General features: G+C 37.7%; 2 protein-coding genes across 2 annotated transcripts in view; one reads left to right on the forward strand and one right to left on the reverse strand.

Annotated features, from left to right (window-relative positions):
- The window catches only part of hoxa11a (homeobox A11a), a 37,539-nt gene continuing 13,215 nt past the window's right edge, over positions 1 to 24,324 (forward strand). Inside the window, exon 1 of the mRNA XM_079589950.1 lies at positions 1 to 127. The gene's annotated coding sequence lies outside the window, so the exon portion shown is untranslated. The remainder of the gene's footprint in view (positions 128 to 24,324) is intronic.
- Positions 15,465 to 17,883, reverse strand: evx1 (even-skipped homeobox 1; the record flags this gene model as incomplete). The annotated part of the gene is made up of 3 exons (XM_079590941.1): positions 15,465 to 16,001; positions 16,317 to 16,549; positions 17,517 to 17,883. 3 exons carry the CDS (start codon positions 17,881 to 17,883, stop codon positions 15,465 to 15,467), a joined length of 1,137 nt encoding a protein of 378 aa, XP_079447067.1.

The following is a 24,324-nucleotide window of genomic DNA, read 5'->3' on the forward strand; positions in this document are numbered from 1 at the left end:
CTCACGCAGACACACTAAAATTACAGAAACTGTTCTGCCTTTAATGTCAAAACTGAGTCAGACAAAGATGGAGCGACTCAAGAAGAAGTGACACAACATGTAGAATGCAACAGGACGTCTATGAAAGGTTAGTTGATGAATGTAGGCTATATTGCTGATGTGGAGTTAACTATCTTCAATTAGGATATTCTGTCATCATGATAATCTAGAAATCGCTCGTATATGAAATGAACTGTTGTGAGATGCACACAGAGTGACTTTCTATTGCAAGTGAAAAGATGGATGCTAAAGTTTGAGTTGACTCACAAATGTAGCCTTAAGCCGCCTTTCCACTGCACACGACAAACGACAGCCGTCGGACCGGAAGTCATTCATTTCCAATGGAGAGTTGATTGCACGGGAGCTGCGGGGAGTTCCGATCATATGCGTAATGTATGCAGAAAATTCGGATCCGTTTTGAGCTTTGGAACCGTTGAAATATCTGACCTTCTGCGGCTGGACCCTATGCGACCGGTCGACCGGATGTGATGTATTCTAATCAAAACTATGAGCGCGAGGCTAGAATTACCAATATTTTAACTCTTTAATGTTTTTCTGTAAACGCTATTTCTGTTAAATGTCGGTTATGAATAATTATGGCAGAAAAAATATTTTATAATTATTAAATCAATATTTATATTGATTAGCTCTATAAAATCTACTATGTTTTTATTTTAGATGTATTGAGGGTCATTTGTTTTGTGTAGATATATTCATGCTTGCATTACATTCATGAAAATCATTAATTTTACCATTCCGATGGTAACTGTTGCTTCACGACCAATTTCAAAGTTCCGTGCGACTGACACTAGGGGGCGAAATGCGACAATCGTATGCGAATGTCGTGTGCAGTAATGCATACAACAACTCTTCCTCTTCTCAACATGGACTGCGTGTTCCCGGGGTGGGGTTTATGTACATTTTAGACTTGCTGATGTCACTAAACCCGGAGGAATGTCGAGTGTAGTCCTTAAAAAAACGATTTCTTTAAAAGCAAATATCTCCCTTTGCTTTGAACTTTGAGCGTTGTAACTTTGCAGATATTGTTTATGCTCAAACAGCAACATTTCACACTAGCCTAACTAAAGTTAGAAAAGTGAAATCATACTTTACCACCCCTTTAAAGGTTCCTGTAATGTTACTAATATTCAGTAAACGTGATGATCCCTAAATAGGACCAAAAATAACATTCTAGGTTGGTCCCCTAAAGGTCCTGCAAACGTTATGGGAACGTAGTGTAGAGAACTACATGGAACGTCCTATAGTAATGGTCCCCTAAACATTCCCAGAAGGTCCGCCAAGTTACGTCCCCCAACCCTTAAAAGAACTCAACATCTTGACCGTCTAAACATTCTGGGAATATCACCAGGCGGCGTCCTTGACACCAGCGGGAACGCTCTGAGGAAGTTCTGGGAACATCACATTTCCAAATAAAATATGGTCCCCTAAACGTTCCGAGAACATTCTGAATGTTCCATGAAGGTCCGCTAAATAACATCCCCAAATCCTTCAAAGAACTTCTAGGAATTTTACCAGGCGACGTCCTTGACACCACTAGGGATGTTTTGAGAACGTTCTGGGAATGTAAAATTTCCAGCGGGGCTGTTACTCATTTTAAATTCAAAAAGCCTGTTCACGTAGAGTTTTTGCTGTAAAGGCACTGCAACCTAAAAAACATGTCTAACACTTTAATTGAAAAAAACACAACTTAAGGCAAAAATCTTTATATTCTGAAATCTGTAAATTCCGAATTCACTCTGCTGTTGGTTTAGGCGGTCATACTCTGTCGTTGTATTGAATTGCGTTGAATCATTGTCTGCATTCCCATTGGTAGTCTTTGCATTGTGTTATTGCTCATTTACATACAGTACATAATTATCTCCTGAGATGACGGTGGTCCATGTGACCAGATATAGCTTTAGGGAGCAAATTGCTGTTAGTATGAACGGATTAGGTTCTTAAGTTAGGTTAGGTTTCATGTAACTATGATGGTCCACTTATGGCGCAAACTAAGCGGACTGACACACACACACACACACACACACACACACACACACACACACACACACACACACACACACACACACACCTATTTAACAGAGCACATTGAGGCTCTATCTATCCTCTAAAGCTCATTGATTCTGTCAAGCTTCAAATGGAGAGGAGTCCAACCCTCTCTCTCTCTTTCTCTCGCCCTCCTGCCTTTACCACCCCAACATGCACACTTATTTTTCCTTTTCTACCTCTCCATGCATCCTTCTCCTTTGCTCTCCTCTATTATTCCCCCCTTTCATTCCCACTCACTCACTAAAAATCAATATTGATTATTATCTTTTAAGAGTCATGTCTCGGCTGCAGCATAGAGAGAAGCGAGGCAGCATAGCTGTATTTTATTTCACATCATCATCATTTCTACTGTGCAGGAGTTACTACTTATCAGTGCGCATAAATTCCAAGAGAAGAGAAAAGAAGGATGCGAGGGAAATGAGAATGAGGAGGAGAGAAAGAAAGACATACAACCTAAGGCAGCTCATATTGATTTCTTTCATGAAGTGAGGAGAGGAAAGGTGTGTATGTGTTCAAATCGCACAGTAACTTTATATGCTAAGTTACCATTTTAGCCGTATTGCATTAAATTAACATTTTCAAAGCCATGACATGCACAATCTTAATATATATTAAATGTAGCCTACTCCAGAGAACGTGTGTGTGTGTGTGTGTGTGTGTGTGTGTGTGTGTGTCCTTTCATGGTTGGAGCTCCATCACACTGTTTCTGATTGGTCCATGATTACTATTGACACTCTGATGATGGACATGAATAAAAGTGACTGTGATGAGATAAGACTTTTACAAGGCTATCTCTCACCCACCTTTATCACCCGTGTGTATGTGTGTGAGTGAGTGTGTGTCTGAGTACTGGACAGGGGCATTCAGAGAACAGGGAATGAGAATAGAGTGCAATGGTGAGAGAAAGAGAGTTGGGAGCTCATATTCAGTAGGGTTTTTTTCAGCTGTCGCTGATAAATCTAATGCCGTTGACACTTTCAAAATCTGCGAAATCCATCAAAGTGGAGGTCAGCCATTAATACCCATATACCTTATTGTTCGAAGTATTACTTTCTGTCATTTATGAATTTTGTGCATGTAAGGGAACTGTAAATCTGCTTGCAGTATGTGGTGTGTGTACCTGTCTGTAAAACTGACCCTGGATGTATTATTTGAAAGGGGATGATCTTGCAGTTTTTGTAACAACATTTTCCATTTGGTGAAAGAGACAGAATAGAGAGAGAGAGAGTAAAATAGACAGAGGGAAATTCAAGAGGTCAACTGATTGTAAGTGAGACCCATAAAAGTTCCATTAACCTGTTCAGAGTTAAGAGCTTGTTCAGCTTGGCTTCAGACAACTAGCACAAACAGAACATCACCATAAAAACCAAACACGCATACAGGTTACACTCAGGGCCCTGCTATCTTCAACATACTTGATCTGGTCGAGCTTAAAGCCGTGCATTTCCTCTGAATGAGTCACAACACAGAGACGCCAGTGTGTGTGTTGAAGTGTGTATGTGCATGATTTAATGTGCTTGACTCCTACTCTCAAAGTGAGTGGCTCAAACACAAACAATGAGTTATCTTTAAAGTTGTCCATTAAAGATGGAAACTCAGATCCACCTTCTGTGCTTCCATCCCTTGTTCTTTCATCCCTTCTTTCCTATTCTTCTTCCTTTTCAAAAAAAATCTATTCTTATTCCATTCGAACTTGAGTTTTGTAACGCACACTGAAGTCCGGCCCTGTCCCAAATGGCACACTTAATGTGCACTTGTGGTCTTGATGTCCATCATAGAACATTCTTTCAGTGTCACTGAAATAGCATGGCATGCAAGTCTTGTAACTGGCAAAGATTTACTTCAGAAAGTTATCGTCATGCTGCTATAAGAATAAATGCTACTGTATTGTATCATTAAGGGTTGTGGTCTATTTGAGATAAGAAAGCCAGTTAAATTAAATTAACTTTGTGACCTAAAGATTTGAAGCATATGAGTTATTTTAAATGATTCCTCAGGCCAATATACAGCGCTACAATATACATGTGACCTGGAGAATGCCTGGAGAACGGATCACTTTACGACCGTCACGTGACCACAAGCTCTGATATGCTCAAGGAGCTAACGCTTTTGCTACTATTTTTTCGCCTGCTCGACTCCTGGCCATGGCTGAGGCAAGGAAAAAGTTTATAACTGCTTCTGAGGAGGCGAAAAAGAGAAAACGCGAGAGGGATCGTGGATGTCTTCTTGACTTTTGCGACAGTGCTGCGGCGCTTATGGGCTCTAGGGGCGCTCGATGTGAAAGTTACAGGTCTAGCGCCCCTAGTGGCCAAAAGTTATGCGGTGTGCCTTTAAATTCCTGAATTTTAATTTTACAAACAGAATGTGGAAATCCAATTCGAGTTTGATGAGTAGAATTAAATTAGAGAGAAATTCAAAACTGTATTTTTTAAAGTGAAGATTGTCAAGGTAAACTTTAAAATCCCTGTGTGAGTCACCTATACATTTGCATTTAGTTAATATACTTGATCACATTTAATTTTTATTTTATTTTTTTACCATGGGGTGCATTAGAATATGTTAGCAGAATGCATTACATGTGTGAATTTGAATTGCAATTTAGTCAAATTCCTGAAATTCTTTATGTGGAGTGTGGCCAGATGAATTCAATTCAATATTAGTTCTTATGTTTTCAATGTGACACAGTGAAAATGACAATGTTATGCTGCTTGCTGAAATCTGTTATTCTTGCTTGATTCCATCTTAATATGAAGAAACAAGTCTATATACTATAATGAGTATAGCTTAATCTAATGAAAGCTTGAGAACGCAGCTTAGCAATGCACATAGCTCACGTCTTGAATCTTTAACAGCAGCCAGCGTTGTAGAGGGGGAAAACCAGGACACCCCTGTCATGCGCCAATGATTCTCCTGTCAGTGTGCGCGCCTTGTCCTGTTGCCTTCTGGGGGTTGGGGGTTGGAGCATATCGGACACAAGTAAAAGGGCCAGAGAGCTGTAATGAAAACACATCACTTGTTCCCAGGGTTACAGCATCACACGCATACAGTACTCACATACACACTTCTCTATTCACCACTTCTTATCATACTTTCTAAAAGTTTAGGTAAAATATTCATCTTTATTAGCAATTGCTATAGAGTATAAACACTCACAAGCTTTGTTTTTGAGAACATTCATTGAACTGTACATTTTTACAATATACATTGATATTCTTCAGCATGCATCAAGTTATTTTGATATTTCACAATGCTATAGATTTCTCAGATAGAGAACGGATGGGAAAACTCAGGGTTTGGCATGGTTGCCGTGCAGCTCGGCGGCATGGTTGCCGAGTAATAAAGCATAGTGCTGTAAAATAAAACGAGGTGTGGAGAGAGCTGGAGAGCACTGCAAAGCCATTGGCTCCCTGAGTCATCATAAAACAATAACTCACTCCCATAAAACAAAGTGCTTATTAAATTATTTTAGACAATATCGCATGATTTGGGCGCACTTCAGCTGTGCTTCACTCTTGCAGCTGCGTGAGAAAATAAATTGAAGAGTAACTTCAGCAGCATTGGCACTTACCAATGCACGTGAATGTGAAAGCAATAGGATATTTACACATATTCTTAATTGTGATCACAATTCAGTTGTTGTAGGTTTAATCTTTTTGAGCTGTGATAATTTTTTTTGTTAATAACAGTAATTTTATAAATGAAACATAATAATATAATAAACTGAACTGATGTACTTGAATAGATCTACCATCCTTAATAAAAGCTAATTATAACTTGACACAAAACCGGTCAGATGGATGTTTGCAATGGACTATTGTTACAATAGATATTTGGGTTCACACCATTCAATTTATTTGTGTTAGCCGACTAGTGCAGAGACATAAGAAAGGGGTGGAGTTACTAGATGAAAAAACAGACAACCATGACCTTGACTATTGATTTTATATTGTTGATGGCACTAAACGATTTTCGTGGTTGTTTTAAATGTCCTTAGAGCCTCAAATAAAATGGGTTTATTTTCAAATGAAAATGTTTGACTATTTCTGTCTTCATAATTATTAATGACTTAACCAGTGTGCACTTACAAGTCCAACTTATCCAAATAACAGTTTTTAAAGCATCTTAATCCCATTCCATTTGTGCAGTGTATTTGGACTATAAGATTTCCTCAACTCTGTATTGACCAAGTCACCAAGGTTAATAAATAATATGAAGCTTGTGCTCTTTACGTGTATGCTTCCTTTTAAAAATAAAGATTTAAATTAAATATAGCGCTTAAAAATATCTGTATTAATAATTCAATTTGGATTCCATCTTTTATCTAACAAGATTGTTTTGACATTTGATAAACACAATGTTTTCTCATAACTCAGGTATGAATCTGGATCCAGAATTACATTACATCCATAAGCTGCTTGGAAGGTGAAATTAACCATCATACTGTCACAGTGGACGAACCAAATTTGTATCTTCTACATCCTGAGCCAAAAATGTTAAAGTACCATATGCTCGTAATTCCTTTTTGTGGATGTTGTTTTTAGAAGCTAGCCTATACACATTTAGTGCTCATATCGAGATTGATAAAATTTACATCAATAACAATGATAAGCTCTGGATATTTGTATTCGATATAATCTAACGGACTATCACACAGCAGAAATGATCGCGACAAAAGCCCGTCAGTGCAATTCGCTAATATGTGCTTCTGCGTGAATGAACAGCGCGGATTCGTCTGATACACAAACTCACACTTGTGCCGCCCGTGTTTTCAGCGTCTGCCGTCTCATGTCAACACATGAACTTCATCTCCAGAGCTGCTTATAGAGTCACGTCAGAAGCTTTTCACAGAGAAAAACAAGTGTCAAATACTCATTGAAACTGAAACTAAAACTGGAAGATCTTCGACAAACTGTCAAAATAAAAGTTTAACTTCAACAAATGATGACAGAAATATATCACTACTGTGTACTAAAATGTACACTGTAAAAAAAGTTGCCGGGAATTTACTGTATTAAAAAGAATTGTTTTACAATAAATTACTGTAGTCAGAAATGTATTGTGAAATCAATGCACGCGGGATCATTTTCTTACAAATTACTGTGAATAAAATGCAGAAGGATGCTAACATTACAGTAACTTACTGCTCTTGTTTTACTGTGATTTCAAATTATAATGTGGGTCTTGGCATCTGTATTCATATTCAAATTTCTGTTTCAAACCCAAGTCAAATATGTGATTAAAAAAACAAAAACATTTGTTAAAAGGATGACAAGCTAGAATATGAAATAGTTCAGTCAAACTATTCTTAGCAAGAATATGAAGATTTTGTTTTAGTATTATTTAAAGCTGCAGTCCGGCACTTTTTGGGGTTTAAAAATATAAAAAAAGACATTTTTGAAAAAAAACTTAACCAGCCAGTGTTCAAAACGATCTGCTTGCCTTCCCTCGATTCAAAACGGTAAGCTTGTAATAATGATTTTAATTCCAGTGGTACTGGTGGATTTCCGCGGGAATTTCGAGCATGTCTTTGCGTCATTACGTCACTTCTGTACACAGAGAGAAGGAGTCCCCGGCTAGCGTGTGTGGATGATGGTGGAGATTTAGCTTAGCACTTGGTATGGCGGACCCCTAAAGTTTAAAGAGACAATCACCAGTGTCAACTAAAGAGATTCACCAGTTGTAAAACCCAAAGACTTCGGACTTCAGAGTGGCTACAGAAAAAAAAATATTTTTCACGTTTTGACGTGATATAAGCAATCGTTAGATTTAATCAGCATGATATAGCCTACTGCAATGCTTCCCCCCACCCCCCAAATTTGGTCAGAACAAAAGTGAATGTTACTTACTTGTTCAGATGACATTTTCCGATGAAAATTCTAATGTTGACACTTTCAAAAAGTATACTCTGAGATTGCTGATGATGACAGTACAGTATCCACAGCGACGCGGCAGCGACAGGTTCTCCTCAATACATTGTGTTCATCCGCGCTGTTTCATGCCGATTTACTACCCACGCACAGTTAATAATTCCACGAATAACTGCAATTGCAGATTTCTAACAGAGATGGCGACAAAGAGGAAAAACGACGGACTGCAGCTTTAAGCATGATGATTTACCAAAAACTTTTTTCAAATTCATAACTTTTAAATGATCTTTCACAACAGTGAAGAAACTGCTGAGATTCATCTTTGAAAGAGGACATCATCTTATAAGCATCACCTTATGATGCATAGACATCAAACCTTAACATACAAAACACAACAGTGGTGACACTAAACAAATAATGAAAACACTTATACAACATAAACCAACATTACCAAATCTACCAACAACACAAACTTCTAAAGGGAAACAAAAATAAGTTCAGCAGCACAAAACCAATGTGAATCAAGAAACTCCAAAGCATAATCTACTCATGCCGCACTGCATGCTGGGTACCTTCATAGTACATATGCACTGTAGAAATACCGTAGAAATTAACCTAGAATATACTGTAATTTCACACTAAAATGTTTAACAGTGTATACTTCTTAAAGTAATAATAATACTATTTTTATTTCTTAAAGGGACAATAAGTAGAAATTACTCCCATCTAGTGGTGAATTTGTATTTTGCATTCAAACTAATTTTGCTCTCCAGCACCTCGCTTTTTCAAATGCCCATTGCATCTACGGTAGGCGATATGTACCAAAAAGCTTTGACAGGATGTCTTCTAATAGCACTTCGTCGAGTTTTCCTTCAGGTGAACAGGTGTGTTATTTCAAACAAACTGCAACATGACAACAAACAAACGAATGTTACAGTATGAATTACTGACTGTGAAAAACATGAAATATTGTAGTTATGCCCAGGGTGCGATTTGTGAAAAAAAACAGATGTTTTGAAACATTGTTATTCATAAAAATAAATCATGAGAACATGAACTTCACTGCATTTGCAGGAATTGTAAAATCTTTTTTGTATTAACTGAAGTAGCCTAACGCAATATTTTTACTCTGATAGCTTATCTTTCCCCACACATATGAACTGTGATCATGCAATAACGTTAACTTTACATCGCGATACTGAGCTTCAGTGAAATGATAGAAAAGACATTATCTGTGATAGCAATTCGCCTCATTCGCGCAAACTGGAGTAGAATGAGGCTTGCGCGTTTACTGCGCCGCGCTAAACACCGCGCCGCAGGACCTCTAGATGCGCATAAACGCGTCTTTACATTGAAATCACTCGCGCCAGACGCTCAAGAGTGAGTGAGTAATCATTTTAAAATAAAATTGACTTTAATCAAACCACGGATCCGTGATAAGTTGTGATCCGTCTCGCCACTATGTAGTAGCACTATGATCACTTTGAGGGGAGGATAAATTTATCCCCACCTGGGATAAAAATAATTAAGCAGAGGCAGGGATACATTGACCAGAAAGGGGGAAATCCCACGCATTTTACGTTCTATTTTTGACTTTTTTGGCGACGATGTTTTCTTCTCCTGTGGCTTGGCATATGTATGGTCCATAATAACAATGCAATCCAGACTTTTAAACTTGCCGGTGCAGTTTCAAGCGCCTCTCACTGCTCTGCACCTGCGTTTCTGCTGGTTTCGGCTGGCTCTGAACGCAAAACGCGTTGCGGAAAAGCGTTGGCTTAGTACTTTTTGTCCCTCTCTGCTATTATAGTTTTGCAAGATGGCGGAACTACATGGAAGCCTCCGTGGACCTACCCGTCCCATGTATATAAAGATAATAAATTCTTCATTTATAAGGATAAGTCAGATAATTGGCCGAGGTATTTGTACACCATTGAGGACATATTTATGAATAAAAATATTGATTTTAGTTAATAAAATACCTAAAAAGATACTTAGTGTCCCTTTAAGAATATTATACAACCAGGATATTTTTTCATACATTTTAAATGTATGCGCAGTATCTTATTTGACAAAAAAAATAAAAATGTAAAGTTTTGTTTTGTTGTAAATTAACTGTTATATTTTCATTTGATTACAATTTAAAAGCTTAATTGCATTTTTATTAAATCCATATACAACGGAAACTAAATGGAAAACAGAATTTAAGGGAAAATAAAATGGTTTTCATGGGGCCTTAAATTAAAAAGTATATTCTGTGGACGGTGCTGTAAAGTTTACGTTTAGATGCATTCACAAGGTCTAACAATTATGTGGAAAGCATTTCCTTCCCAATTAATGGTAAATTAATATTGTGATAAATAGCTATATCGAATGTTATGGAAAAAAATATTGTTATAATATTTTTGGACATATCGCCCAGCCCTACTACTGAGGTTTGTTAGTAGATATACATGGAATATGTCCACTTTGGATAGTTTAATAACAGCCTTCTAAGCAAGAGCCAAAGATCCAGTGGTCCATCTTGCACCCTAGCAGGAGAGATTCTGGCTTCATCTCAGCTCTGAGCATTGACCGGGTTAAACACATTGCTTGGCCTCTGTCTCTCTCTCTCTCACTGGTAAATGAAGAATGTGGGGGCATCGACCGGACGCTCTTTTGATATGGGAATCCATCAGTATAGGCAATGAAGAGCTGGACAGAGCCACTATTACTACTGCATCTACTGATGGACACAGTAGATATATATATATATATATATATATATATAGAGAGAGAGAGAGAGAGAGAGAGAGAGAGAGAGAGAGAGAGAGAGAGAGAGAGAGAGAGAGAGAGAGAGAGAGAGAGAGAGAGAGAGAGAGAGAGAGAGAGAGAGAGAGAGAGAGAGAGAGAGGTAATGTAATCATCATTGGGATTTACAGTCTCCTTCTCAAAGTAAAAAAAATATATATTTTATTCCTAAAAAATATTGCTCACTGTCAACAATTATGCTAAGAGGCTGACAAACATTTAGATTCTTTTTTAGAATCTTTTATTTTTTATTTTTTACAATGTTTACCTTCTCACATTTAAGTATGTTGTAATATATCAGGTTTGGCTTTTGGTTCTATACCTTGGCACTGCACATTTTGGATATCTCCACCTATCGGGCACATCCAATTCAGGTATTGAAGGTATGCATCTAAATTGTGCAATGCTGGAGTACCCAGGTTGAAAACCAATGTTTGAAATGATAATTCGGGTGCTCAGTAAGATTTGGATTTACATTCTGAAGGCAGGAAAACACCTCAGCAACATGATTTTCTCATATGCTTGAGAGGAAGTGCTATTACATTCCCTTGTAGAGCAAAAGCAAAGAACAAAGAAATGCTTGGGATATTAATGATTACCTAAGATATTAAATTAAATTGCACAAACGTTTTTCACCTTAGTGAACATGTACCACAGCACTATTGTTTGAAATCATAATATTTGTTCAGGTATTAATAATCAGAATGTTTAACTCCTTCTGGCCTTTGTGTTTCTACAACATTGTCCTTGAGCTCTCCAAGGTTTGAGTGCTTTGTTACCAATATAACAGATCCATATAATAAGATAGGTTCTTTGACGGACTGAATAGCCAGTGCTGAATGCCTAATATTCAGTGATGTTTCTGAAATATTTAGTTTTTATCTCGTTGCAAGATAACTCACATTTCAAATGAGGCTAGAAGACTAAAGCAGAAGGGTTGGGAAAACGGTCTTACAGTAAATGGTGCAGATCCATTTAATATTCTTCAAGACATCCTCTTAATACTATTTTTTTAATTAAACAAATCTTATTAAAATGATCATGCTGTGAAAGATACGATTAATTTTTGGAAAATGTTCTCAGATATGCAAGGAGGTTGCTAATTTGAGGAATGACCAACAAAATCTGATTCTTGAGTTAGCCGATCAAGACTGCTTTTGAGACATGAGCTTCCCTCTTCATCTGGGAGGAGGAATTTTAATATACTAAGCAACGCTATTGACCTGAAGTAGAAGCCAATCTCAGGCCTATCTTGGCTGCCTTGGTAAAAAAAAATGAACAGAATAAGCTGTGCTGAAATGCTATAAATAAAGACATGCACTTCAAAAACATAGGCCTACGCTAAATAACCAGACCAGTTACCAATACAACGGTATTCATCATGCTTGCTCCCTTTTGAGAAAATTACAACGGACAGTTTTTTTTTCTTGGCGCAACTGACGGTGCTTTGTTTCTTCAGCCTGGCCTGTCTTCGGTGCACCGTAAATAACGCGGATAGACGCCAGAGGAATATGACTTTCACACACCCGATTGATTTAATGTGACCTCTACATTCTTAATACCACTGGATGCCTATTTAACCAGATGAAGGCTCAGATTGTCCCGTACACTTGTGCATTAATTCCCCATTCATCATCATTAGGCAGTGAGCGGTCCATTCACGCCTTGCTCTGCCTGCTGTAAATTAGAACGTAAACAGCCTTTTAAACAGTCGCCGCCTTGAGATGCGCTCTAACGGACAGATGCGCGGGACCGCCCCTGCCTACGGAGTATTGTCGCTCCAGAAAAAAGGAAACGAGATGTCAAACCTTATTCTCACTATTACAGTCATATGATGTTCAACACTCTCTTTTTCAAAGATGTAGTAGCATACTGTTGGTGTGTGATATTATCATCTGACTGTTTTCATTTATTATTAGGCTACATTATTAAGATGATGGAGAGGTGACATGCGCAGAGGTTACATCAGAGAACAGATTAATTAGTCCGAGGGCTGAAAGTAAGCAATTATACTTGTATGAGACTGAAAATAACTATATGAACGGACATAGGTTTTATTTTATTTATTATTATTATTAGGCCTATTTTTATTTTTTTATCCCACATGCTCATTGGTGCAGGTAAACCGGCGTTGGTTACGCGCATAAAATGTCACATTTTAAGTAGGCTATCAAACATGCGGAAATGTATTAGACGTTGGTGAACTATCAGCCCCATGTGGTATTTTTTACCTTTTATTATTAATTGTCAATTGAGTCGTTGGCCATTTCTTACCTTTGCCTTTGGTAATTTAATGTAACAAGCGGACATAAATCCGACTTTGAGTTAACTGCTCTGGTTTAAATGGCGTATTATTCCAAACATATGCATTTTAATCAACTTGGTCACACTTACAAGAACTGCTTCTAATAAGGCCATCAATCACGTGCGCAACCAGGACGTTCTGGTGGGGGCTCGAGTGTGGGAGGAGGTAAATTGTTTGGGCAAGCGATCACAAGCAGTTGTTGACATTTTGTTTGTAACATATCAGATGAAAAAAGCAAAATGGAAACAAATAGAAGATCATACATAGAACAAATACTTATTTTAAAACATATAGCCTAAAAGTGACTGAACATGCTATAACCCATACACGGTTAATTAAAAACAAACAAACAAGATTATTATTTTCTGTTTTTTTAAATAATTAAATAGCTAACTGGAATTCTGCAAATTGTAATGCCTTTTAGTTTGTCTATTTGTTTTTACTGATACAGGGCCGTCACTATTGTTCTTTATATATATATATATATATATATATATATATATATATATAGCTATATATATATATATATATATATATATATATATATATAGCCTATATATATTTTTATATTCTAGTTTTTGCTTGGGCAGTTAGACATGTGATGGTTAAACACAATATCCAACCTTCTCTATTATGTCAAGAAAGCTTCAATTTGCCGCTCCAGGTGCCACAATTGCGCAGACAACCCAGCTAATTAACGTGAGTTGATTGGTAAGGTGGAGGCATCATCGATCTTTCTGCATTCCAACATTTCCACAAGACATTCCATTCCAATCTTTCTATTAACAGCGCCGGGATATTGCTTGTACGGTGCCCGGCCCGGGGACTTCTTAACAGCTCGTTCAGATAAAGCTGTTCAGTTATGTCCACGCTATTAGATAATTTCAGTGTTTCAGATGAAAAATAGAGGCTATAAGAGATAAAGGTGACAAACTGTAATTTGAAAGTAATAGTTGTGTCATATTTAAGATTGCTGCAGTTCTGCATTTATTGTCGTATAGCCTACTTGTCGGTTTTCATTCATTTTCATTCTCATATTAGCCTATTCACATCTGAATGATTTGGCGCTTGTTTGTCTTTCAGAAAGTCTAGAAAGATACATTTGCAAAATAAAATAAATTCATCTAAATCTTGGAAGAAAGTAACTTAGCCTACTTACAGTGTTCCATCACTAATATCAAATATTTTCAAATGACACCTTTGGCGGTTTAAGAATAAACATTAGTCACTCGTCACTTTTCGTTTGAAATTGTTTATTATGAAATTCAATTTAACCAGAACACTGACCCATTTTTCGCGCATTTTCCACAACCCGAAATCAACCTAACTGAGCAGAATAGGAGTAGCCTATCTAGCCTAACTATACATAAAAGAAAACTTGATCCAAGAGTTGAATTCAAAATACATAAATGGAAAAACATCATGGTCAATAAATCAATAAATAATGCCATCTGATTATGTCCATAAATATTAGCGTTATTTTTGCGGGATTTGCCATTTTACTTGTGTGTATATTTAGGCTATTGTAGGCTATTGTGTCTCAGAGTGAAGGTGAAGGAAGCCGACATTAAGGCCGGGAAGAGACGGTAGGCTACGGGATGGTATTCAGCTGACGGTATGCGGGTAAGACAGACATCTCTGGCTCGCCCCAATTTGCCGCATGTGATTGTCCAATGGATCTCTAGCGCATGTTCTCCCGTCAAGCCAGCAAGCCTCGCATGGAGCTTCTTAATCCGCTCCCCTGGCGCCTTGTTACCGGTTTGGCAGACAAGTCTCTGAGCGTGCAGCATTATCATTAATTCAACATTCAAAATTTCTCCTTTCCGAATACATCACTCCTTAATTTCCCTCGCATCTGCACATTTCGGTGTGCTACCGGGACCGGATGTTCGTGGAGGAGGAATAATGAGCCAACCGTGCTCGGTTAACAAATCCCCTTGTTAAAAAGCTAGATGAAAAACATCGTTTTAATGTGAAAAACTGCATGTGGGTCAATTTGTATGGTTATGAAAGAGTATAAATTATCATAGATTCTTGCGCTATATCCTTCAGTCATTTTTTACAAATACATGTCCTTGTCTCCTTTGTCACATTTGTGTCTATAGGGTGTAGGCTACTTAAAATGTATTTGAGTTAATATGATATCTCTGTTATCAGTATCTAATTTCTCCAAAGATTATTTAAAAGTCCGTGACCTGACAGTGTTAAAATAAGACTCTGCACAACACATAGCTTCTTAACTGGAAAAACATCCACAGTTTCGAAACCTTAACTAAAGCAGATTGCTTTTGTGTTGTGCAAGCTGCTTTGAGTAGTTCATGCGTTGACTTGTTAAATACTGCCAAAGTGCCCAAAGCTGATCCGGATACACGAAGAATCCATGGCCTCTTTCTGTCGTCTTATCTGGTTAGTGGCACTTCCTCCCTCTGGTCCAAAGACACTGAAGTTGATTTGCTGATGACTGCTGGCGAGAACGTGAGGAAGGCCTCAGTCCTGGTCGTGGGTGAACACGAGAAGTCTGCGTTATTGGGCCTATGTTGGAGCCCGTTTGATTGACTGGCAGCGTGACAGGCAAGGCAAGAGCATGGGCTTCCCCCAGGACCAAGCCCATGACCCGGGCTGGGGTACAGTGATGGGTGTCTGAAGGCGCACAGTAGCTCAGGACGCGGGTATGGATGCGAAAGCACCCGAAAGCTGTCCAGCGAGCGCAGAGGATTGGAGAATGGACTCCCAGTAGCAGAGGCTGAACCTGCAGCCACACCGCTGAGTGGAGAGTAGTAAGGTAGAGGAAGGTGAGATTGGAATGGATAGGGCAGGCTGCCCGTAGCTGCAGCATGGCTCATCATATAGGTGTAAAAGGCGGGGTCGGCAGGATGCGGCCAAGTCATAGCCAGCCGCTGTCTCTTGTCCTTCATGCGACGGTTCTGAAACCAAACCTGTAACCAAAAGCAGCAAAGCAGGCGTAAAATAATAGTAATGACTGAGGCCTAGTGCATATAAGCAAAGCCAATTTGGATAAGAAATAAACCAAGACGAATGCTCCCATAAGCAAATAACAAGTAGGCTATGATGCATATTTCATATAGAATTGTGATCGTATTTCTTATCGTAATTTTAAACCATTTTTATTGTTTGATGAGCTTGCCCGCATTGATTGATTGGAGCAATCTTGGCAGAGTTGTTATACTCATTACTCGTTGGTAGCCTTATCAATCAGTTTTCAATATAGAATCGGTGGAGCAAAGCAATACCTTTATTGTTGTTTCCGGTAAATTTAGGGCAGCCGCCAACTCGCACCTACGTGGCCTGGACACGTAATTTTCCCGGTAAAACTCTTTCTCCAGTCGTGATATCTGATCCCTCGTGAAAGCTGTTCGATACCTTCGCATCTGGTCAGAAGCATAGTTGAGAGAACCGGGGCCTGAGCCCATCTTGTTGTCCACACCGACTTCTTTACCGTGGTTCGGCGAGCCCATCGCCAGTCCTTACAGAAAATAAACAGTGATTTTAGGACATAAATCGGTAAGCAGAAACCTTGCAATGGATGTATTAATTAAGAGTTCATACTTCATCACTTGCTAATGATTTTTGGTTGCATGATAACCCAGAAAAAAAATATAGCCTAAGATGAGTCTGAATTCAGTTCCATATTTTAATATTAGCAACTGAATCATTTCGGACAAACGATAGCGCAAAAAAACAAAAAACAAAACAACAAAAAACATAACAGCTTCAGAGATTAAGACTACATGTTTTTATTAGCTTTTCTTGATCAATCTCCAGTGTAGAAAATCGAATAAAACATGCACTCTCAATCTCTGGACATATTATGATTTATTTTCAAAATATAAACTAAACAAACGCTCGACTTTGATATTGCATTTCATTTGAAATAATGTGAACATTCGAGGAAAATTATTTGAATCATTCATTTGTGGATTATATGCATAGCCTACTTAATAAACAGCAATATCCTTCATTAATATTTGCACTATTTCTTTAAATAATGTTTAATAGTATGAAATGGTATAAATTGAGAGATTTCGTAAGAATTTTAAAGTGTATTATGTAGGCTAGCTACTGAATAGTTAAATGCAATCGTATTTTCAAAGAACATTCTTTAAAAAAATTGAAAAAAAGTTAATGAGATGTTAGAGATTGGTGTAAAATGACTTAACAACTTGTTAAAGCCCAGACAACACCCCAGATACACAGTGGCCTTGTAATTGACTCGTTAATTCAAAAAGCTTGCAATAACGTTACAGGAGCTGACAATCGAACGCGCTCACAAGCAGTGAGCTACACGGCAGATCGATTAAACGTGATAATATGCTCGCGTGTGTTATCTCTCGGCGAGAATTTACAAACATGAGAAGACAATTTGAATGAATACATACAAATAAAACAAGAATAGCCTACTATGAGCCGTGTTTTTTTTTTTTTTTTTTTACCTTGTCCACCCGGGTAATCCATGCTCTCTGGGGTACAGCTGACATCTATCTCCTCGTAGAGGTCTGATTCCGCATCCGAGCTGCTGGCCTCTTTGTTGGGAATGTCTGACAGGTCTCTGTCCGGCGCGGAGGGCTTGCAAGCAAGTGTCACATCTCCGTACTTTGCGCTACGGTGTCCCTTTGTCGCGTCATCCACTAGGTTTTGCGAATAAGGCACTGGGCTTAGTCTGTTCTGGTTAATCTTTTTGTCCGGTAACTTGCGCATGAGGTCTCCGGTAGCTTCCGTCAAATTGGAGCCAGTTTTGGCAGAGAGTGCGCCAACCTGACCACCCTCGGCGCGCATCAGCAAGTCCTTAGCGCTGTCCATAACCGTTAGACGAGAGCAGACGGCCAGATCTCTCGGAGATTGGTAAGACAGTTTGGAGCAGCAAACGCAGACGAGGAGCTGTGCGATGCGAGCGCTCGAGAGTGCTGCACGAACTCTGGGAGGGATCACCATTGCCCTCTCTCTCCTCACGCGCTGTCATTGTTAATAGGGCAGTCGTCATAATAGAAGGCTCAGTGACGCCACGCGTCGATTTAGAGTGAATAAACAGAGTGGGAGAGTAGTCTAGCAGAGACAGAGGTGAATTCAAGGCTACATCACCGAATAAAGATGCAACAGCTTTACCTTTTTAACACGTTTAAATTACAAGATGTTCACACTTTATGATTGTGTCATAATTATAAAGTGTTTGACTCAGCATTGTTCATATTTCTCCCTTAGAAATGTCGTAATTTAATGTGTATGTTATTATTGTGTTAGGCTAATTACAATGACCACAGTGGTACCAATATGATAACCAGAATACCAATGGTATTTTTGTTTTACTGAACTCAGATCATCTTCTCGCATTAGAGAAGAAAGTGTGGTTGAGGGCTTTTTGATGGATTTAAAAAAAAAAACTAATGTCCATTAACGAGGACAGTCAAGGTTGGAATAATGTGATAGAACGCAGATATGGTAAAACCCTATCTATTATCTCCCTGTCTTAAGCCCACTTGGATAGGAAGGAGTCATAATGGCAGCCTTTCGGAATATATTAGCACATGTTCTTCACCGATCAACACAGTCAGTGCGCGTTGGAGGACGTCAGACTGAATGGGAATATTCCAAAGATGAGGAGGGCTGTCTCTCTGCCAGTGGCGTAATTTGAAGTGTACAAGTTCCATCCTTTCTTCAACGCACCATCTCAGTCACGCTCTCTTCCCTTCGCTTTTCCTCCCGCCCTAACTCGGTCTTCCAAAGTGGTGTCAAGTAAAGTGCAAAAAGGTCAGGCCCCCGTGACCAGGAGTAAGAATAACAGGCTATTTGACATTTAATTAGATTTGTTTGAGCCGCGCCAACAATGCATATACCCTCACCGCTTGCGGGAAGCAGCTTTCCCGTTCTATTTCTGGAATGTTTTCAATTTGAACTCTAGGTTTCAGATGATTAGACTCTATATTCACAATTATTAACACGTACATTTTTTGGTCACACTTTATTTTGAGGTGACGTATTTACATTGTATGCTACTAACTTAAGTACTGAGTAGCCTAATAATAATTAACATGTAGCCGTAGAGTTATGGTTGGGTTTGGATTAGAGTTAGGGTTAGTTAGCCTACTTGTAATTACGCATAATTTACTGTTGTTATTATTATAGTAACCTATGTAAAAACGTGTCCTTGATCCTAAATACGTCACCTTAAAATAAAGTGTTACCCATTTTTTCTAATAATGTTATAATTCCACGTATTCCAATATAAAATGAACCACAATATAAACTAAGAAGAAACAGGCCTATATAAAATATTGGTCTTCAAATCCTGCCCATCATTACAATATGCAAATTAGTTATTTCCCCTGCATTATAAAATGTTTTGTTGCACCTATGTTGTTTATGATATTCTTCAAAGTGTGTTCTTAATACATCTTAGAATCCATTGTCTTGTTTAATTTCTGACTTATTTTGATGTATTTTTATCTGCATGTCTCACATATAGCATAGATAGTTGAAAGCATGAGCGGACTGAAATGGACAAAGTTCAAAATCCTGTTCTGTCTCTTGGTCGTTGACAAAACCAACACTTTAATGATAGTGAGGCTTATGAGTTTCGGGCTCCAGGAGACGAGTCTGTCGAGTATATTATATAGGCTGCAAAGATAACCTAGCGCACTGCTTGCTTTCAGGGAGGAGGCTTTGATGTCGGATTTCGGGCAGTAAAAAATCGCAACAAAGCTGTGATGAAGTTCAATAGCTTTAAAGAATATGCCTCAGTAGTTTTAAACTTGATATTGCTTCTCAAACCAAATGGCTTTCATCGTTTTTGGTGGCGTAATATAACCTGCTACAAGTGTGTGGCTTTTCCTTATAACCTTGTAACACTGTTGATACATCACATAGGCAGCAATTGAATCATAACCCACTGGGATGTAATTAGTTCGACTTCTGTATCTTAATTGCACACAAACCACCCATCTCTCTTAAAGAAAACCCAAAAAAAGAAGCTAAATTGCCCAAATGTTTTTTATTAAAATACATCATTTCATTTTAATTAAGTTAATTAAAAGAATTCATTAGTTCGTTAAAAAAAACACCAAGAGAGTAGGCCTAAGTGACCATATCAGGTTAAGAGGTGGTTATAGAGTAGGCTATGTTTATGAAGTTTGCGTTTCAAAGGCTTTGTTGTCAACAGTGATTATTGTCTCAGTGATTATTATCTCGTATGCAGTTCAACGCTTCCGTCGTCTCATTTCTCATCAGTCTTCTTTCACGTTCTCTCCTCTGGTTTAGCGTATGGGAAATCCGGGGTTGTTTTACAAGCGCTTCGGGTGCGCCTGGAGTGCATGGGACGCGCATGTTGTGCAGTGACGTCAGACGCTCTGTTTATGTGGCCGCGGTGACAGTTCTCTGAATCATCAAAGCTGTCCTCGTGCGCCCTCGCCTGTTAGGAAAGATAAGAGCACTGCAAATCTCTCTCTCTCTCTCTCTCTCTCTTGACAAGGACTCAGGAGATAGCTGCTTACAATGAAATGTTGATAATGCAAATAAAAAAAGTAATGTTAGATAACACTATCAACCCTAAGGTCCTGGTTTCAATTCTGCTAAATGTGTATGCTTTAAAAAAGAAAAAGCTAATTAATTTAAAGAAGAAATATTAATTGCCCGAGCAATTGAGCAATCCAAACTTAAAAGAGACGAATTACATTTCAATTAGCATGTTTAGTAATGGAGACCGATTCAGATCACTTACTGTCTTGTATTGTGGTTGACCGACATACAATCACACAGCATGCTTGTGTTTCCCTTGAGGGTTTCTCGCTGTAAGATTGTCAAATGTGCAGTGTATCTGTTTAAACATTTACTGGATGATTCTGTCATTTGTGAATTTTGGCAGAAAAGTAGGCGGTAACACTTTATTTTATGGTGACTTCATGTTACTACATGTACTTACTTTAGTAATAACAGTACATTATGCATAATTACAAGTAACTAACCCTAAACAAAACCCTAACGTGTACATGTAGCTAGTTAATTAATATTAATCTGAGTACAATGTAACTAAGTCACCTGAAAATAAAGTGTAACCAACTGGGCTTTGTCTGTTTTGATTGCAGTGTGGGTATGTCCATTTCTAGTGTGGTCGTGTCCAGTGTTAGTGTGGTCAGTGAAACACCGGGACTTAAGTTGGTAATGCATTCTCTCTCTTATTGTAGATTCTCTCTCTTGGTATTCCTTGTAAACTTGTGTATCGCTCCTTTTGTTGTCATGTTTTTACCTTGCAAAAAGATATTTAAGTATCAGTGCCACAAGTTAGGCTATCTTTTGGCCGTGCAAATACTTTGGGACAATAAGTAGCCTATCAAATCTCTTAACAAGAGGTGCCATCCGATCTTCAAGGTCATAAGGTAGAGAATAAAAGTCAAACCTAAATTGATTAAAATGATGTAAACGGAACAGTTTTATTTGAATAAATGTATATGTTTGGCCTGACTATGGCTCACACAACATGGACCCTGATTTACATTCCTCATGTCTCATTTTGTGTACATTCCTACACCACCAATAAACTTTTTTTGTGGGCAGTCCTTGCAGGCGTCCTTGAACTTTAAACAATCATATATTTGTAATTCTCTCCTGGAAAGCACAGGCTGCATCTTGTTGTCTTTTTTGCACAACCCTATCTTTAAATTCAATGGACAAATTCGCAAATATCGAGTTTGAGGTTAGGCCTGTTTGCTTTGGTTGCATAAATTCCTGACACACTTTACGCTGCTGTTCAATATTTTGGCATTTTATCATAACTAATTCTCTAACTAATAATAGTAATGATTATCACATTCTTAAATTAAGAATCTTTCCTTCCTATTTTGCCATTCGAACGATTTAAATTTTAACACAAAGTTTCCTCTATAGAAATCGTATCTTAGCAAGTTTAAATTGACCATTATACTTTTGTAGTGTAATCCCAATTCCACTTTTTTTTGCCACCAAGCTTACTGTTAAGTAGCCTATACGTGTTTTTTTCCCGTTTTTTCTCTCGAAAGCATTCGCTTTCAGCTACGCGTGTGAAACTGATGTACATCACATGTCAATAGGCCCAGTAAGTAATAAATCAGTAGCCTAATATTTAAACTCGTCTCGTATTTTATTGATTAGACGACAAATTATTCTGAATTATTTGAATGAAATGACATTGAAAGAGATTTCATCCACCCCTTGCTCCCGCACCACGCAACAGTGTTTATTTTCTTTGGTTTTTAAAACTGTTTAAGTGATCTATTAGTCAAATGGGAACACTGAACTCAACTTGCTGTCTAGTTTATCGTGGTTTCTTCTTGACAAGTCTCTTTCCTTGTCATGTTAAGTATAGGATTAAAAAGCAAAATGGACTCATAAGATGTTGCGGTTTCTGTAATTCTGGTGTGAACACAGATCAGAGGGGAATTTTAGGCCTTGTCGCGCGTTGAACAGGTCCGCCCATAGTGCTTCCCAAACTTCCGCTAGAAGTTTAACAACAGTGCCCAACTTGAACTTGACCATGACGCGCACAGAATAGTCTCCACTACAACTTCACTTCCCCACGTAATACTTTTTAAGCAGACCTTTTGCACAAAAAGTACATAATCTAAATAAATTAGGCTAAATAAAACACCCTCTACATCTGCAGTGATCCAGTGGCCAACTAAAGGACGCTTACCAGAAGAGACGGATGTCAAAACACGTGCACATTAATTTCCATTTATCATAATATAATTTACTTTGGGAAGCTGTCCAAATTTAAACCGTAGGCTAACCGAAATCTCACTGGCCTGTATGTGCGTTAAATATATTTGAAGACGTTCATCGTCTGTCTCTGAATTTTGTAACGCTTTTTGTTATGAATTTTGTATTTGATAAATGCTTTGAATTGGTCTTTACGCGCTAATTTTGTTTAGGCCTGTAAATGACTTGTGTAAATAATTAATGTCGATAAATACATACAAGACTAATCGAATTATATAGAAATATCGTCTCTAATTTGAAAACTTCGAAGGAAATTAAAAGCTGGGTTAAAAATTAGAGCGAGGGGAGTATAGAAGTATAGCCTAATAATAAATCGTTTATAGCCTATCACAAAATGTGATATAAACAAGTGATAGGCTATATATGCAATATAAACAATGTATATGTGTTGATTATTACACAATTAGGAAATTATCAACCAGGTTTATTTTCAAGGCCTTCCTTGAATTTGGGCCTGACAACGGTTAACTCGACGAACGAGTGTGTAAACTGTGAAATGTCGTTTTTATCGTTCTCTAGGATGCTTCAACATACAAATGCAGATTTAATGCTAATTTAAAATATAAAAACAATTTCATTTCAATTTAAATATTTGTTCATTCATGGGCAACATAGCAACTGAGATACAACTTGTAAAAGTATAAAGGCAGCATCTTTAGATTTTCTAATCGAGAAAATAAATGTTTTTTGCCTTGTGCAATGAACCATTATTTAACATTATTTTTCTGTGTTCATCTTTACTGAAACGTTATCATTATACACAAAAAGAAATGTTAAACTACCGATAATGTTTGATGATTGAGCAATGTCCAATGCTATGCAATGCAATGCACGCGTTTCATGCAGCTAAATATTACAATTTGAAAATTGACCCAGTACAAATGATGATAAAGACTTATTTCCATATTTGTATGTTGCATGTGGCTACCTCTGTTATTTCGTAATAATCATTATAAAATATTCAGCCTATTGTTTTTAAATATTCCTTGCAGTAGACGTCGAGGCCAACAAGTTAAAATGCATAAATATTAAACAAATATTTTATAAAAATATTATTTTGATTTTGCAGTGAAAATAAGCCTTTCGGTGTTATCTATTTTGTTTATCTATTATCTATTTTTATAAATATTTAAATACTAGTAGCTATTACTATTGTCTTACTACTACTTCTACTACTACTACTACTACAAATAATAATACTAATAATACTAATATTAATAATAATAATACTGTTGCCCGTGCTGTGTGTTTCTCTGGACAAAAAGTCTGAATGAGTATTCTGCAGGCTTTGTGTTGTTGAGGTTCAAAAGCCGCTTCGGCAAATTCGTTCACTTTTAAATCTTTGAATTTTCATATTAAAACATTCTAGTTGAGCATGTGGAATAATCAGGAAAATAAATAAATAAATAATATATCAAATATGAAATTATAAATATGTAATATAATAATCAAATGTGTTATATAGGCTATATATGCGCTCACCATAATACTTAGGCC

This window comes from Phoxinus phoxinus (assembly GCF_949152265.1).
Source record: "Phoxinus phoxinus genome assembly, chromosome: 19".
NCBI lineage: Eukaryota > Metazoa > Chordata > Actinopteri > Cypriniformes > Leuciscidae > Phoxinus > Phoxinus phoxinus.